Raw genomic sequence first — 15,478 nt, forward strand, 5'->3', positions numbered from 1 at the left:
ATAACAGTGAATGGTCATATTCATCCAGAATGGTGAACCGTCAGTTTCCTCCAAGCCTGGTAGTGAGGTCGGGTGTCTCAGGTTTTCATTTCTTCTACAAACATGGCCGGGTGCTGGGTGCTAGGCACTGTGCTAAACACTTGGTAACTGTTAGTGACCAGACCGTTACTGTCCTCCTGGAGTGTGCAATCTTGCAGAAGGCAGGCAATAAACAATGAAAAACAAATGTTATGCAATGTGAGAAACGGGCAAGTGTATGACAACATAAGAAGCAGGGAAAGAATGCCTGCAGGCCGGACAGGGAGTTCACAGGGCCTCCTTGAAGAGCGGATGTTTGAGGGAGGGCCAAAGGAGATGCAGGGTTTCTCCGCAGCAGGGGGCTCCCTGAGGAGAGACCCGGTCGTGCAAAGGCCCTGAGGCAGGCGTGTGCCTGTGTCTGATGAACAATGAGGGGCCCAGGAGGAGAGCAGGGGAAGAGTCCTTGTCAGACCACATGGGCAATTCACTATAAGTTTAAATAAATAAGGGATAGGCTAGAAATTGTACTATGTGGCAAATTAAAGGAGCTTTGTATAGATTTAATAATTTCCCATCCTCCATAATATGTTATAAGTATTTTTCTTTTTTTTTTTTCCTTCTTTTTTTTTGGACGGTTCTAGAAGTTTAAAATTTCCTCTTAAACTACCAGGCTACCAGCCATCAGTATTCTCCCAGAATCTCTCTGATGTAAACTACCCTGATCTGGAAAACCTGAGGTTTAAAAAATAAAAGTTTGTTTTCAAAAATATGTGAAAAAAAAAAAAGAAATATAATATGGTTGAATACGTTAAGCTGATTTTGTTGAATCCAGGTGGTGACAGGGCTCACACAGAGGAAAAATATTCCTGCCCTCCAGCTGAGGATAGGCTTTAGGCCAAGTGAGAAAGGAAAGAGAGTGTCTTTTTAAAATACACACGCTCTATTTTTTCCATCTCTTCTTACCCAAGAATCGATCACTCTCTTGGATCTAGAAGCTAATCTACACAGACCCCAAAATGCCACGGTCATCTCTTACCTCTACAAAATGCACAGAAGTTGTGTTATTTTTTGTTTCTTTGCTAGGAGGAGGCATTTTAACACATCTTAGGATACTAAGGTATACATTTTATATATTCTCTCATGATCAGCTGCACCTTCACTGGTTTAACGACTCTGTTTTTTTCCAGGAGGAGAGGTTTTGGCACGTGAAGCGTTAACAGCTCGTGATGAAGGCTACCATCTGTCCCTTGCGCACGTGACAGGCTGAGGTTCTCTCTACAGGAAAGCAGTCTCCTCTGCAGCAGATGGGTGTTGTCTGACCCTTCCCCGCCCCTCCTCCCAAGCTTTTTCTGGATTGGCTGCTTTTTGCTTATTCAAGGAGTCAGCCAATAGGCGTGAACACTGAGCGAGGATGAGATGAACACCAAGAGGGGCAGGATGGCTGCAGAGAGTCAGAAATAACTAGAGAATAAGATGGGGCATCTTGGGCAGACCCCCGAAGGACTGCCGTTTCCATTACATAAGCATCCACTTGAGATGTGTCACTCAGCAATCCCCTCGCCCACCCTCTTTATTGCACCCCTGCCCCACCCTCTCAGACTCGGCCAGAGGCCCTAAGAGAGTAACCAGGATGCAGATTTTCTATGCCCGCCCCCAGGCAGCCTCACCTGGGATTCATATGGGAGAAACGCAATGTTGATTTCCGTCAGGGTTTTGATGACTTTGGCTGCTCGAGATTTCACCAGCTCGTTAAACAGGGCGTCTGGACAAGCTGCCAGGATGACAAAGACAGTAGTTTTCCTGTCCATTTGCTGGTTCATTCCAACATCCGCACATGTCCAGTGAAGTCTTTATTTATTAGGATTTTAAAAAGGTAAACAGAAAGTTCATCCCACCCTACAACCTACTACCTCTAGGGTATAAAAGGAATAAAAGGAATACAAAACCACCTCCAAGGCCCTCAACATATAACAAAGAAGCAAATGCCAATGAAGATTGAGATACTGAGAGCTAATAACTATTTTCTGACATTAAGGAGAGGAAGAAAAAGAACCAGGAGAGATCAAGAAGGGATCAGGAAAAGGCCTATAATATAAACAAACACCAAGCACCCAAGATACTTATGAAAAATAAATAAAGAAAAATAAAATTGGTGGGAAATGTGAGGCAGACATTTCCCCAGGCCCTCTAAGGAACTCAGCTGCACAGGACACCCACTTGATGGGGAAACTACGATTCCTCATCACTCTTCTGGGCCAGACAGCTTCAGGTCCCCAGAACTGTGTTATTGGTTTATTACTACTAATGCTGTCTACCTGCTTTCTTTGCTACCCATCTTCAAAGAGTATAACATTATTCTCTGCAAGAACCTTTCCCCATTTTGGTGAGTTTTGTGAGGTCTCCCCTAGAGAGAACACAGGTGAACTGTTACTACTGTGCACTTGTTAGCTTTCCAGACCCACTCATCTCTCTTTGCTGTTAACGAAGACTGGCCAAGATGCTTCTGCACCAGGTTGCATGCACAAAACCTCCACAAAGCAGGAGAACAGATTCTAGGACAATGATACAGTTCTACCTGATACAAATACCACCAGATCAGAGTGTCTTTGTCATTGAAAAGTAGATGGAAATGCACTGCAGTCTATAGTGATATCTGGAAGTCTATACAGTGAAACACCAAGGCTGGCATTGGAAAATTCTTCTCAGCATTAAACACCCTAGTCCTTAAAGGAGGAGCTATTTTTTTTTTTTCATCAGGAAGGACTGCATGACCCAGTAGGTTTGTATTTGTGGGCATTTATTTTCATCTCTTATGCAATTTGTCTTCTGAAGAGAAAGTAAAAGATCAGGACAAACGTGGGAACCACCCTTCTCTTCCCTGTTGGCCCGGCTTGGTTGGGGGTCAGTCTGGCTGCACAGGGATGCTGAGCCGGAAGGCGGGGCGGCAGTGCCAGCCGTACTCACAGTCCGTGAAGAAGACGTGCGCAGCCCGGTACTTGGCGGTCGGCGGGTCCTTAAAGTCACTGATGAGAGAGTGGACAGACTGGAGAGGGAAAAGAAAGGGAACTGAATCTGATTCTAGAAGCAAATGGGACCTATATCTGAATGGAGTCAAATCCATGATGGCTTCAAGCTACATGCACAAAATAGCAAGGGATTTCTGATGTATAATTCTAATTTATGTTCGGCCATGACTGAGTTCTGAGGATTTAAGATTAGGATTATTTCAGAGATTAGATGAACAAAAACCTCCCTGGCTCATTCCAGAACGACAGGGTCTGTTCTTTGGAGCCACCATAACTTGGGTTTCTAAGAAGAGACCCGCAAAAAAGGAAACCGGTCAGAAACCTACCAAGGAAATTCATTGCGATGAAGTTCTCACAATGTAGTTGCATCTGCGGAAACTCACACATAAGCCAGTTTTCAAAAATGAAAAGAAAATATGAAAACTGGGGGGGGGAATGTATACGGATTAAGACCCTTAAGACAACCAGCAACAGAAAGCAAGGAGGTGGGCCTCACTTGGATGCTGATTTGCAACAACCCCCCAAAATGATAAGACAGGTAAATGTGAACCCTAACTGGATAGTGGTGAAATAAATCTGGGACTTCCCTGGTGGTCCAGTGGTTAGGACTCTGAGCTTCCACTGCAGGGGGTCCGGGTTTGATCCCTGGTCAGGGAACTAAGACATTGCAAGTCTCGCAGTATGGCGAAAAAAAAAAAAAAAGAAAGAAATCTGAAAGCAGAAAATACCCAAGTTCTGGAGGTGGATCACGAGATAAACTGATCTCCTACCTAGAAAGGGAGTGCAAGGGGGAAATGCTATTGGCCCAGCCTGGTTTTTGGCAGAAAGCTTAACGAATGCGCTCTCCTCTCCTCACCACACCCCTCCTTCCCCGTTTGTGGACTGCACACGTCAACAGAGCAGTGTGTTCAATGCGTGCTCAACCCAGAAACGTCAGACACGGTGCCACAGAGACACCAAGCCGGCATGGGTAACCTCAGCCAAAGCTCTTCCGGGCAGGGTTTACCTTCTCGGAGGGAGTGATGAGATACACAGCCTCCAGGCTGGGGAGCGGCTCCCGGCGCTTGTTGATGTCTTCCACAACTAGACAACACAAGAGCAGCCCTCCGTGAATAAGAAAACAGAACTGGTGATCATGAAACTAGAAGCCATAGAGAGAGGCCACCTTCAGACTGGCGCAGCAAAAATGTACAGTCGGGGGAGGAAAGACTCAACGCCCCTTCCCCAGAGTTCCAAGGTTCCTCTGTCTCACGCTGCTCAAGGTGGTAGAAAACCTGAAACCTTATCACACTAAACACCTCCCACTTCCCACTGCAGTTCAGGTAAATTCCTTGATCTGCTCTGACTGAAAACGGAAACTCATTCTGTCAAGAACAGTCTTCTGCCTCTTCCTTCAGTTTTTTTCTCATCTGTCCTAGATGATCGTAATTCCTTTAGAATTTCCACGTTGGGTTGGTTTTTCAACAATTGGATCGTCTTATCGTTTTCCTCTGTATACCAAATGAAGACTTTCCAAACATACCTTCTGTTCCTCTCAATAGCTCAAAGACTAAACATCACATTTTGCTAAAGCAAACCACGGATGTTCGGTTTGCTGTCTTCTTTTATGGTATGTCAGCTACTTTATCTTCTGGGGAAAGAAGGCCTAAGTCATCCTCTCACTAGTCACCTGGTAAAGCTTGGGATGCATCCCCTATGCTACAGTGTCCTCCGGTACAGAGCGAGCAGGAAATCATACTGTGCCATTCTTCCTATGCAGGTGATGTATGCAAATAAAAGCATCCCTTTAGATGCATGCCTTGTAACATTTATACTTTCACCCTGAACAATATTCAGATTAATACCCAAATCTCTCAACCATCTACTTTATCAGGGGTTGTAGATTCTTTGAATTTCATAGGCCAATAATACTTCCCCTCCAAATATTTGGGGGAGGGGTGTCAACATAGGTTTGCTGACTTTTAAATTTTGCCAAGTAAGGACATTTAAAAAAAAGCTGTTGGGATAGGGAAGAGTTTGTGTGCAGGAGGGGAGAGCTGAACCCTCGCCTACCACAGGAAGTCAACAGATAATGTCTAACATGATGAATTAAGAGAGAATCGTATAAGCACGTATTTAGAAATATCAAAAAGATCACCAGAAGAAAGAGCAGAGTGGCTGCCTCTGAGGTGATGGACCCCATGGGATGGGGGAGGAAGAGGGAGGGCAGGGCAGTGCTGCTTCTTTGTTATAAGCTCATCAGCTACGTTTGACTTTTTTCCTATATTTGCATTTTTTGCTTTGATAGAGAGAAAAAAGTTTTAAAAATTCAGTGATGAAAAATTTTTAAGCTTAAAACAGGGGTAAGTGTGGTCTTGGATCACTGAATGATGAAAAGTCACAGCAAAAATTATGTACTCCTCTTTACGGGACTATGCTTTTGGTGATAAACTAGATTTGGAAATATGTTTTTCTTTTATTTTGTTTCTCTTTCTTTTTTGTTTTCTTCTTTATCTTTCTTTCTTAAAAAACTTTTTTGTGGAAATGCGTTTTTAAAAATGACGAAATCACATACAAGCTGTGATTGTACCCCCCCAAGTTATTTTTCACATATATATTTTTTCACATAGAATTTAATTAATAAGAAAATCCACGTTATATTATCACCATAATTTCACAATTTAAAAAATTTTAACACCAACTAATAGAAAAGATATAATCTTAGAATAAAGGACCAACCTTTAAATTACACTCATTTAGCTTAATGAAACCTCAACCCTCCTTCTTTTCTTCCCATAATTGTGGTGTGGTAGTAATTTTGACAAAGACCAGCAGTAGTCTATGGGCCACATACCATATAAAGTTGTCTCCGGGGAAAAAACTGGGAGCTGCATTGCAACAGGTATGTTCCACCCAAAGTTTTTTAGGAAGAGAAACAAAGGTTCACTTCCTTGTTTGAAATAATACCTCAAAATAGACTGCTTTTCCATTAACGCTGTTTCACAGATTAAAACACATGATCTCTCTTGAAAGGAGCTCCTAAGTAAGACTTGAGCTGCACACAAAAGTGAAAAAGAGCTCAGGACAGAAGCCAGGAGGTCTGCATCCTAGTCTCAGGTGTGACACTGGCCAGTGACCTTGAGCAGGTGATCTAACTTATTTCAAAAACCTGTTATTGTGAAAGTCTCACATACATTCCAAAGAGTGAATTAAACATAAATATACAAATAATAATAAAGCAAATGCTGCATAAGCACCACCCCAGTCAGGAAGCAGAACCCATCAGCACCGCCAAGTGTTTCTCAAAGTAGCTGTACCAACTGACACTCGTCATATGGGAATTCCCATTTTTCTATGTCCTGTCCCTTGGCGTTATCATGGTTTAAATACTCCAATCTGAGTACAGAGCAGTATCTCACTCTGGTTTTAACTGCATTCCCCTGACCACTACCGAGGGGGGCAATTTTTCATGTGTTTATCAGCCATTTGGATTTCTTCCTTCGTTAAGTGCCTGTTTAAGTCTTTTGTCCATTTTTTCCTATTGGGTGGCCTGCCCTTTTCTTTTTTTTTTTTCTTGATTGAGCCTCCCTTTGGCATCCTTTCACAGACACTCAACGGGCATCTAACACTGGACTGGATGCGGGGGATTCGATGATGAACAAGAAAGCCTCGGGTCTCTCTCAGGAACTTACAGTTCTACCACCCAGGTTGTTCAAGATGTAAAGTCAAGCAAGATAATAACAGATGGGGAGGAGAAAGAACACCCCAAGAGAAGGCTGAGTGTCGCCAGAGGGCAGGGGGAGGGCTGCTCACTTGTTATCCCCTCGGTCATGATGTCGGTCATCTTACAGCAGGACGACAGCATTCGCATGCTCAGCTGATCCACCACCAGCACCTGGAAGCAAAGGGCACCTGCTGTGACCATCTCCTCTGCTGACTGTGTCACACTTCAGCAAGAGCCCAGAAACGCAGAATCTGAGTTACCCGTGCTTCCCTCGGGCCAGAAGTTTGCCGAGACACATGCTAGCTTTTATTTCCCCACCAAACCTAAGCTTCTAGGAGAGTTTGCTCTCCCTGACGTGACTTCATTTTTTGAACTTAAAAAAATTAGTTTTTTTCCGTGACAAAGAAAATAATTACTCTTAAAAATGTGAAGAAAAAAAAAAAAGAAAGAAAGAAAGGAAGGAAGAAAAGTAAAAGAAAAAATTCATCTACAGCATCCATGCTTGGAGAAATCTGTATTAGAGGGTATTTTTTTCAGGGCCTAAACTTTTTCTTAATGGGAGAATGAACACTAGTGCCACATTTATGGGATGGAAGGAGAGGACTTCGTAGCAGGCGTCATCAGGGTGAACCAGCACGTGTCGTCCGGGGAGTAAACGCCACCTCAGTTCAGACAGGAAGGACAAGAACGTGTCATCCTGGTCTAAAAGCTTCGTACCTGCAATTCTTCAGCGAGCCTTTCCTATCTCCGTTCAGCTCACAGTGGAGAGAAGGAAGCTAAAACAAGGATATTTCTCTTATCCTTCTTCAAAGATATAAACCCAGGCAACAGGTGTTAGAAAAACGTGGGCCTGAAGGCATCTAGCTGAGCACAAGGGCCAATCAGTTTTCATTTTTATGAACCTTCCTCAAGGTTAGTTTAAGATTCACATGTCCACAAGTCCATTACTGATGGGAAGGGTAAGAGAGAAAGGCAGGCATAAAGAGTTCCCACCAGCTGGCCTCCTGCTCTGGGTATGAGGATGGATGCTCTGGCTAAACCATAATCTCATGAGGCCAGGGTGAGATGAGACCTCAGAAGCCTCCTGGTACCTATCAGCTCTGCTGTCCTCAGGCCCAATGAACTTGAGGCTCTTGACTGCAGGAAAACTTGGGGGCAAGAATGGTTGGCATGAGCCTTTCAACAACACATGGGTAAGTTCAAGTAAAATGGTGTACTCTCCTGGTCACTGTAATGCCTGGCCCCAGACAACCAGATGGGCCTTCAAACTTGGACTTCCTGGATGGAGGACAGCACATTTCCGACTTGCATCACCCACTCCCGGAATCGAGACCATAATCCATGAGATGGGCTTAAATACCGGTTTCAGGTATATGACAGTTTCCAGCACAGCTCTCAATGTTAAATGAATAGACAAGTTTACTTGTTTTGTCTTATGTAGCTACAGACAGACAGGGATAGGCCAGATGAGGGCTTTTTGGACTGTTGCATGGGCTCCATGGAGATGCTTTAGGGCCCACCAGAGGGGCAGGAAGGGTCCCCTCTTTTCTCCGATATCAAGCAGAACAATTTCACTTGCTGCTTTATTCAATGGGTTCCAGGTAAGATCTTAATTGAATAAAAGAGTTCCATTGCTAGAATGCCCTACCAGGTCTTAAACATAAGTTTTATGACCAAGAGATTTCCTAACCAGGATTGTATAAAATGGGAGGCACAGCAGATTACCTTTCTCTAGTCCAGAAGCTTTTTGTATTCTCTGCACACAGCAAAGGTCCTCATTTCCCACCTACACGCCCCTCCCCCACTCTACTCCATTCATTCGTGTTTTTCCCCATGAACTCACCTTTAAGGTCATTAATTGTGCTTTTCTACTTACCTTCCACTCTCCCTTCTTCTTTACCTTCTTTATCACATCATGCATGATCTCTAAAAAAGGAGAGAGGAAGGAAGGAAGGGAGGAAGGAAAGAAGGAGGGAGGGAGGAGGAAGGTAAGGGGGAAGGGAGGAAAGGAGGGAGCGAGGGAAGGAGGGAGGGTGGAGGTGGAAGAAAAAATTTAATGTCATTTCGAGGACTTCCAACCCTGCCTATTAGACGAGGTCATTTTCCCTCCACAGGTTTTGTTCTCCTGAGTCATGCAATTCAACCAATCTGTCTACTGAGCCATAATCAATCCACTGTAAACATAGTTCTCTTCCTGTTTCCTTAATTCGGCAGTTCTCAAACCTTGTAGTCTCAGGACTCCTTTGTACTCTTAAATATTGAGGACCCCAAAGAGTGTTTGTGTATGTCGGCAAATATCTACTGTCATTTATTGTATTAGAAGTTAAACTGAGAAATTTTTAAAATATGCATTAATTGAATTACAATAATAATAAACCCATTCTCCGGTAACATAGTTGTATTTCATTAAAATGCTATTTATATTTTCTCTTTTTGGCCGCCCCACGTGGTTTTGGGGATCTTAGCTCCCCAACCAGGGATTGAATCTGGGCCATGGCAGTGAAAGCCCCGAGGCCTAACCACTGGACCACCAGGGAATTCCTAAAATGCTATTTACATTTTCCATAATAAAACAATTTTAGTGAGAATACTGCCATTGTTTTACATCTTTGCAACTCTCCTTAATGTCTGGTTTTGCAGAAAACAGCTGGGTTCTCTAGCTGCTTCCGCAATAATATGCTGTGAATCATATAGCATCTGGAAAACTCCACTGTGCATTTGTGAGAGAATAAGAGTGAGAAAGCAGATAACATCTTAGTCTGATTATGAAGGTAGTTTTGACCTCAAATTCCCAAAAGGGTCTGGGGTTTGAGAACCACTAATTGAAGATAAGTGGGTAAAATGCTATGACAATACCCCAGGCCACATGAGCCCCCGTCAAACTCCAAAAACAGATGTGAAGAGCAGTGGTGATATCTTTCCAAGCCTGAGCACATCTGTGGGATGCTCTCACCCCAAAACAACATTTTTGTAAGCTGCAGTTTCTACTATGCCACACCACACGCAAGTCTACCCGGCCATGGAGGAGTCACAGGAAATAGTCCCCTGCTACTCTTTCTAAACCCAGATCGTCCGCAGGCCTGGAAGGACTCAAGGCTAAGAGCTGTCATTAGCAGGTGTGCTTCAAACATTTAGGTCATTCTCTGGAGCACAATGGTTCCTCACTCTGCTTTTGACTGTCTACAATAACCTGACGTATCATCGAAGTGTTCTAAAATTTCTAAGAACTTTTTACCTGATTATAAAAAAAATACACACTCGTTGCAGTAAACATGGAAAATGAAGAAAAAGTATAAAAAAGAAAATACCATGTATTACTTGTACACTTGAAAAAAAGAAAAAAGAAAAATCATTCGTAATCCTGCCAACCCGAAATGCATAATTAGCATTTTAGTTTATTTCCTACTTGCTCTTCCCACGAACTTTTACATAGCGAAGATCATGCTGTATATAGAAGTTTGTATTATGCTTTTTTTCATTAAGAAAACTCATTTCTCCATGTTATAAAAATGCTTCCTAAGATCTTAAATTGCTGCATAATAGTCCCTAGTTTAGTCAACAATTTTCCTAATAGCCATTTGGATTATTTCCCATGTTTCAGTGTGGTGAAAAACTGGCAACAAAAATATCCAATAATAAGGCAGTGGTTAAGTCAATTAGGTTATATTTGTGCAATAAATATTATGTACCCATCAGAGGGGCTTCCCTGGTGGTGCAGTGGTTAAGACTCACACTCCCAATGCAGGGGCCCAGGTTCGATCCCTGGTCAGGGAAGTAGATCCCACATGCATACTGCAACCAAGAGTTTGCATGCCACAATTAAGGAGCCCTCGAGCCGCAACTAAGGAGCACACCTGCCACAACTAAGACCTGGCACAACCAAAAATGAAAAAAGTACCCATTAGAAATAATGATATGAGCTATTAAAGCTTTAAAACTGTTAAAGCTTTGAAAGAAAGAAAGAAAAAGAAAGAGAGAGAGAGAGAGAGAGAGAAAGAAAGAAAGAAAGAAAGAAAGAAAGAAAGAAAGAAAGAAAGAAAGAAAGAAAGAAAGAAAAGATGTGGAAGATACCCACTCATTCACTTAATACCACTATTTGCCTGTCACTAGACCCAGCACCAGGGATGAACAACAGCAGACACGGAGCTTACACTCTAGTGGCGGAAGCAAACAAAACAAAAGGGCAATCACAGCTTCTCACAAGTGCTTTGAGGTAAATAAATAAGGACAGTGGTAGAAAAGAAAAAACCTGGTGTGGAGAGCTACCTTTAAAAGGGGGTCAGAAAAAGAAGAAGAGAGAACAAAAAGGGACTTCCCTGGCAGTCCAGTGGTTAGGACTCCACACTTTCACTGCATGGGTGCAGGTTCAATCCCTGGTCAGGGAACTAAGATCCCGCATGCAGCAGGCCAAAAAAAAAAAAAAAAAAAAAAGAGAGGATCAGGCTCAGCCTCTCTGAGGAGGATTCAGCCATTCAAAGGCTGGGAAAGGAGTGAGCACGGGGGTGGGGGCCACAAAAGCTCAAGGTAGAAAAAGGAAAAAGAGCTTGACAGCTTCTCGGAACTGAAGCTGGTAGAAGCTGAGGCCGGAGGCCAGATCACACGGGTCCTTGACGGGAGTGCGATTTTATCTGAAGGGCACTGGAAAGCCACCGAGGGTAGGGACATCATCTGATGTTCTGCAGAGACGAGATTGGAGGGGAACAAGCACTGAGGCAGGAGTACAGGAAGGACACCTCAAGGGCCCGTCCATGGCTGGTGGCAGTGGACATAGCATGAAGAGGGTGAATTTGATATCTATTTGGACATAAGGCCAACAGGGCTAGCTGCTGAATTGGGTGTGGAGGACAAGTAAAGAAAGGAACAGATAACTCCTAGCTTTCTGGCTTAAACAAAGAAATTAATGTAGAGACACAAAAGACTTAGAGGGAGGAGAGAATTGATCTGTAGGAGAATACCGAGAATTCTTTTTTGATTAAAGATTGAGATGGCTAAGAGATGTCTGAGGGGAGATACAGAGTGGGTAGCTGGAGTTTGAAAGACTGACCTTTAGCTACAGTTTAAAACCTAGGCATTATTACCACACAGAGGTAAGGGTGGAGAAAACCCCGAATACTTATAGGACCAGTAAGATGGGAGGAAAACATGGTCTTTAATGACAAGCATTCCTGTGAAACAATAAGGATAAAGCCAGTTTAAAACGGGTGATGAGGAAGAGAAGAGAGACTATCTAGACAACTTTTTCAAGAGGTTTTTCTATAAAAGGTAGCTGAGAAAAAGTATGAAAGCTAGACAAGGTAGACAGAGAACAAGAAAACAAGGAAGGGTTTTGTTGTTTTTATAAGATACGAGGAAATCAGAGCATTTTTAATGGTGGTGGCAATAAACCAAGAGAGAGGGGGAGATTGATGATGCAGGAGAGAGGACGGCTCATTCAAAGACTGAGGTCCCTGAGGAGGAGGAAGGGGCTGGGGTCTGAGACACAGGAAGAGGGCCTGATCTGGGATAGGAGGCAGGGCACCAGGTCCATCCGGTGGGGAGGAGGCAGGGGACCACTGGTAGGCTGGAATAGTGGTGGCAGAGGGGAGGGGCTTACTCACTGGAGATGAGGTCACTGGCTCAGCGTAGGGACAGTGGTGCTGTATATCGAAGGTTTGAACAAAGACGGTATCACATATCTTCCCAAAGACTGGGAAAGTGGATTTCCTACAGAGATGTTTTAGCATTTCTCAACAGTTCTATGGGCTAACTTGAGGTCCACAACCATAAATTTGAAGTAAAACTAGGCAGCTCAATTGTGTGATTTTCCTTCTTTTTTTCCCCCCAATAGTGTTTGATTGTCCAGAAAGAAAAGAAGAGTTGATTTCAACTAGGGTTAGAGTTTCCCCAGGTTAGCACAACAGAGGGAGAAAAAGTTCAAAATATGCCTCTGGGAAAAAGGCATGCTACAACTATCTATCTATCTATTTATTTATTTAATTGGCTGTGCTGGGTCTTTTTTTTTGCTGTGCGTGGGCTTTCTTTTAGTTGCGGTGAGTGGGGGCTACTCTTTGCTATGGTGCGTGGGCTCCTCATTGCAGTGGCTCCTCTTGTTGCGGAGCATGGGCTCTGGGCATGTGGGCTTCAGTAGTTGCAGTACATGGGTTTAACAGTTGTGGCTCACGGGCTCTGAAGTGCAGGCTCAATAGTTGTGGTGCGTGGGCTTAGTTGCTCCGCAGCATGTGGGATCTTCCTGGAGCAGGGCTCGAACCCGTGTCCCCTGCATTGGCAGGCGGATTCTTAACCACTGCGCCACCTAGGAAGCCCTACAACTATTTTTTAAAGGACATATGCATAGAAAAAATTAGAAAATTTTATATCAAAATGCTGTTTTTGTGTGGTAAGATTATGATTAATCTTTTAAGTGCCAATTTGTGCCAATATGTTCTCCCAAGCTTTCTACATCGAGCATGTATTAGTTACTGTAATAGGAAAAATGCTCTGAAAGTAATGTGTCAGTGAACATCTTTGTTCCCAGGGCTTTTCTTTGCACAAATTATTCTGCTAGGAGAGCTTTCTGGGTATGGAATGAATAGGTAAAGAGTATAAATATGCTGGACTCTTGATAAATTCTGCCGAATTATTTTCCAAAAGCACAATTTACACCCCCACCAGTACTCTGAGTGGTGCTCCAAAATAACATACTAACTGATAAAATAATACCCTGAGGTTTGTTTGCTAACATGACAATGGAAAATGGTATATTTCACTGTCTTTTTTGTATTACTGAGGATGAATGTATTCCTTTTTTTTTTTTTTTTGCCGCTACACAAATTTAATTTAAATTCACTGACTTTAGATTCAAGTCACCTTCTGACAGAAGAAGGCAGGGATATAATCAGAAAATCAAAACAAGGACCACAAGTCCTAAAGACTGGGAATACTGCTGCGGGTTCAAGCCTTCCTGCCTAGTGACTCCTGTTTCAAAATTCTCAGGGCCTGCATTTGTTGTGGGTGTTGTCAGCCAATTCTAATCCTGCCCTACATTTTTCTAATCCAATACCAAAAAGGAAACAAGGCTTAGAGCCCATTTTAGCATTAAGAATCAAGTAGGCTGGGCTACCTCCTCACACATAATCCCTGACAATCACAATTCAGCTCCCTTATAAGTCCTCTTTGTGTAGAGAGAAACAATGAAGACTTCCGAGGCTGGTCCAGCCAGAGGGTCTTATTTCTGCGTATTCCAAACCATGCGTATCCACAGCCAAAATGTCCGCTCCACCACCACCTAGCCTGTGTATATGGGGCAGAAGATGCCTGGGCAGTTTCAACGTCTCCATAATCATGAGGACCACGACCCTGGTGGACTCTGCTTCCCTCGTGACCAAGGTGCAAGAGAGAAGATTCCTTCTCAACCACATCCCCTATGTCCTGGGTGACTCACAAACTCAACAAAGCCCTCCCAAGGGCTGGAAAACACAGCAGGTGGTCTAGATTATCTGGGACATCTTCAGATGCACCCAGTATACCAACCAGCACCCCAAAGCACAGGCTCTAGAGATAGCTGCAAACCCCTCCCCCAACAAGAAGCCCTGCCCTTCCCACCCTGGCACCCATGACTGCCCTACACGTCAGGGCACCTAAGCCCATGGGACACCAAAACATCAGGAACAGCATGACTAATACTAGATGGGCTGGAAGAAGCTTGGGAGAAGTGAAGGCATCACCAAAGTCCTCAAAACCACAGGGGATTCAAATATTCTATGCTCTGTGTCCCAGAGCTCCACATTGGCCCAAACACGTGCACCAGGAGTCTGGTGCCCCCAAACTGGAAGGAGAAATGCTCCCCCCTCTGCAGAGGGATTTAAGGAGGTGTAAACTCGGGCCACAACTGCCCTCCTCTTTGACCCACAGGAAAGGGAATTTCCAGTTATTCCAGTTCAATAGTGGCAGTTCTTCTGAAAGGCACCCTCTTGAACAAACCCCAGTGGTGTGAGGGCATAAGGCTAGTTACTCAGGCAAAGGTCACTCCCACCCTCATGATTAAGAAAAAATGCCAAGGGAAGCGCTAAAGTTAGACAGGCCAGGGAAAATCCAGGTTCGGGCATTTGTTAGCTGTGGACCTTGAGCAAGTGTAAAAACGTTACAGGCTTCAGTTTTCTCATCTGCAAAATTAAAACGGTAATACTCTAATGACCTGTTGTGAAGATTGAAGAGACAATATGCCTGGTAAGGTGTATGGCACATACGAGGCACTAAACAAAAGGCACCCATTGTGATGTCACTATAAAAATACGTTATTCACACAGGGAGATCAACTCGATGACAGGTGATGACTTAGAGGGGTGGGATAGGGAGGGTAGGAAGGAGTCGCAGGAAGGAGGGGATATGAGGATATATGTATAAATACAGCTGATTCACTTTGTTGTACAGCAGAAACTGGCACAACAGTGTAAAGCAATTATACTGCAATAAAGAGCTTAAAAAATATATATGTTATTCATACAGACCAGAAAATAAGAAAATTGCAACACATCATTTCCACCAATCAAGATTTTTAATATAATGTAAAATCTTATTAAAAAGAAACGCATATTTAAAATACAGTTTTAAAATAATCACAAAAATATTTAGATACCAAGCTCTTATGGGTATTTCACCAAAAACTTCTAAACTTCTCTGACCCACAATAAAAGTGAATATGCTTTGGAATAATGGACCAGTGCGCCAATGTATATAAATCTTAACTGTAAAC

The 15,478-nt window shown here is 43.4% G+C and overlaps 1 protein-coding gene across 1 annotated transcript in view; it reads right to left on the reverse strand.

The window, feature by feature from the left end:
• Window positions 1–15,478, reverse strand: part of STXBP1 (syntaxin binding protein 1) — a 65,339-nt gene that overhangs the window by 25,596 nt on the left and 24,265 nt on the right. Inside the window, exons 2-6 of the mRNA XM_057724809.1 lie at window positions 8,624–8,673; window positions 6,837–6,918; window positions 4,051–4,127; window positions 2,983–3,061; window positions 1,686–1,789 (exon numbers count right to left, since the gene is read on the reverse strand). Coding sequence (XP_057580792.1) covers window positions 1,686–1,789; window positions 2,983–3,061; window positions 4,051–4,127; window positions 6,837–6,918; window positions 8,624–8,673 — 392 coding nt within the window. The remainder of the gene's footprint in view (window positions 1–1,685; window positions 1,790–2,982; window positions 3,062–4,050; window positions 4,128–6,836; window positions 6,919–8,623; window positions 8,674–15,478) is intronic.

This window comes from Hippopotamus amphibius, chromosome 2 (genome assembly GCF_030028045.1).
Source record: "Hippopotamus amphibius kiboko isolate mHipAmp2 chromosome 2, mHipAmp2.hap2, whole genome shotgun sequence".
Classification (NCBI taxonomy): Eukaryota; Metazoa; Chordata; class Mammalia; order Artiodactyla; family Hippopotamidae; genus Hippopotamus; species Hippopotamus amphibius.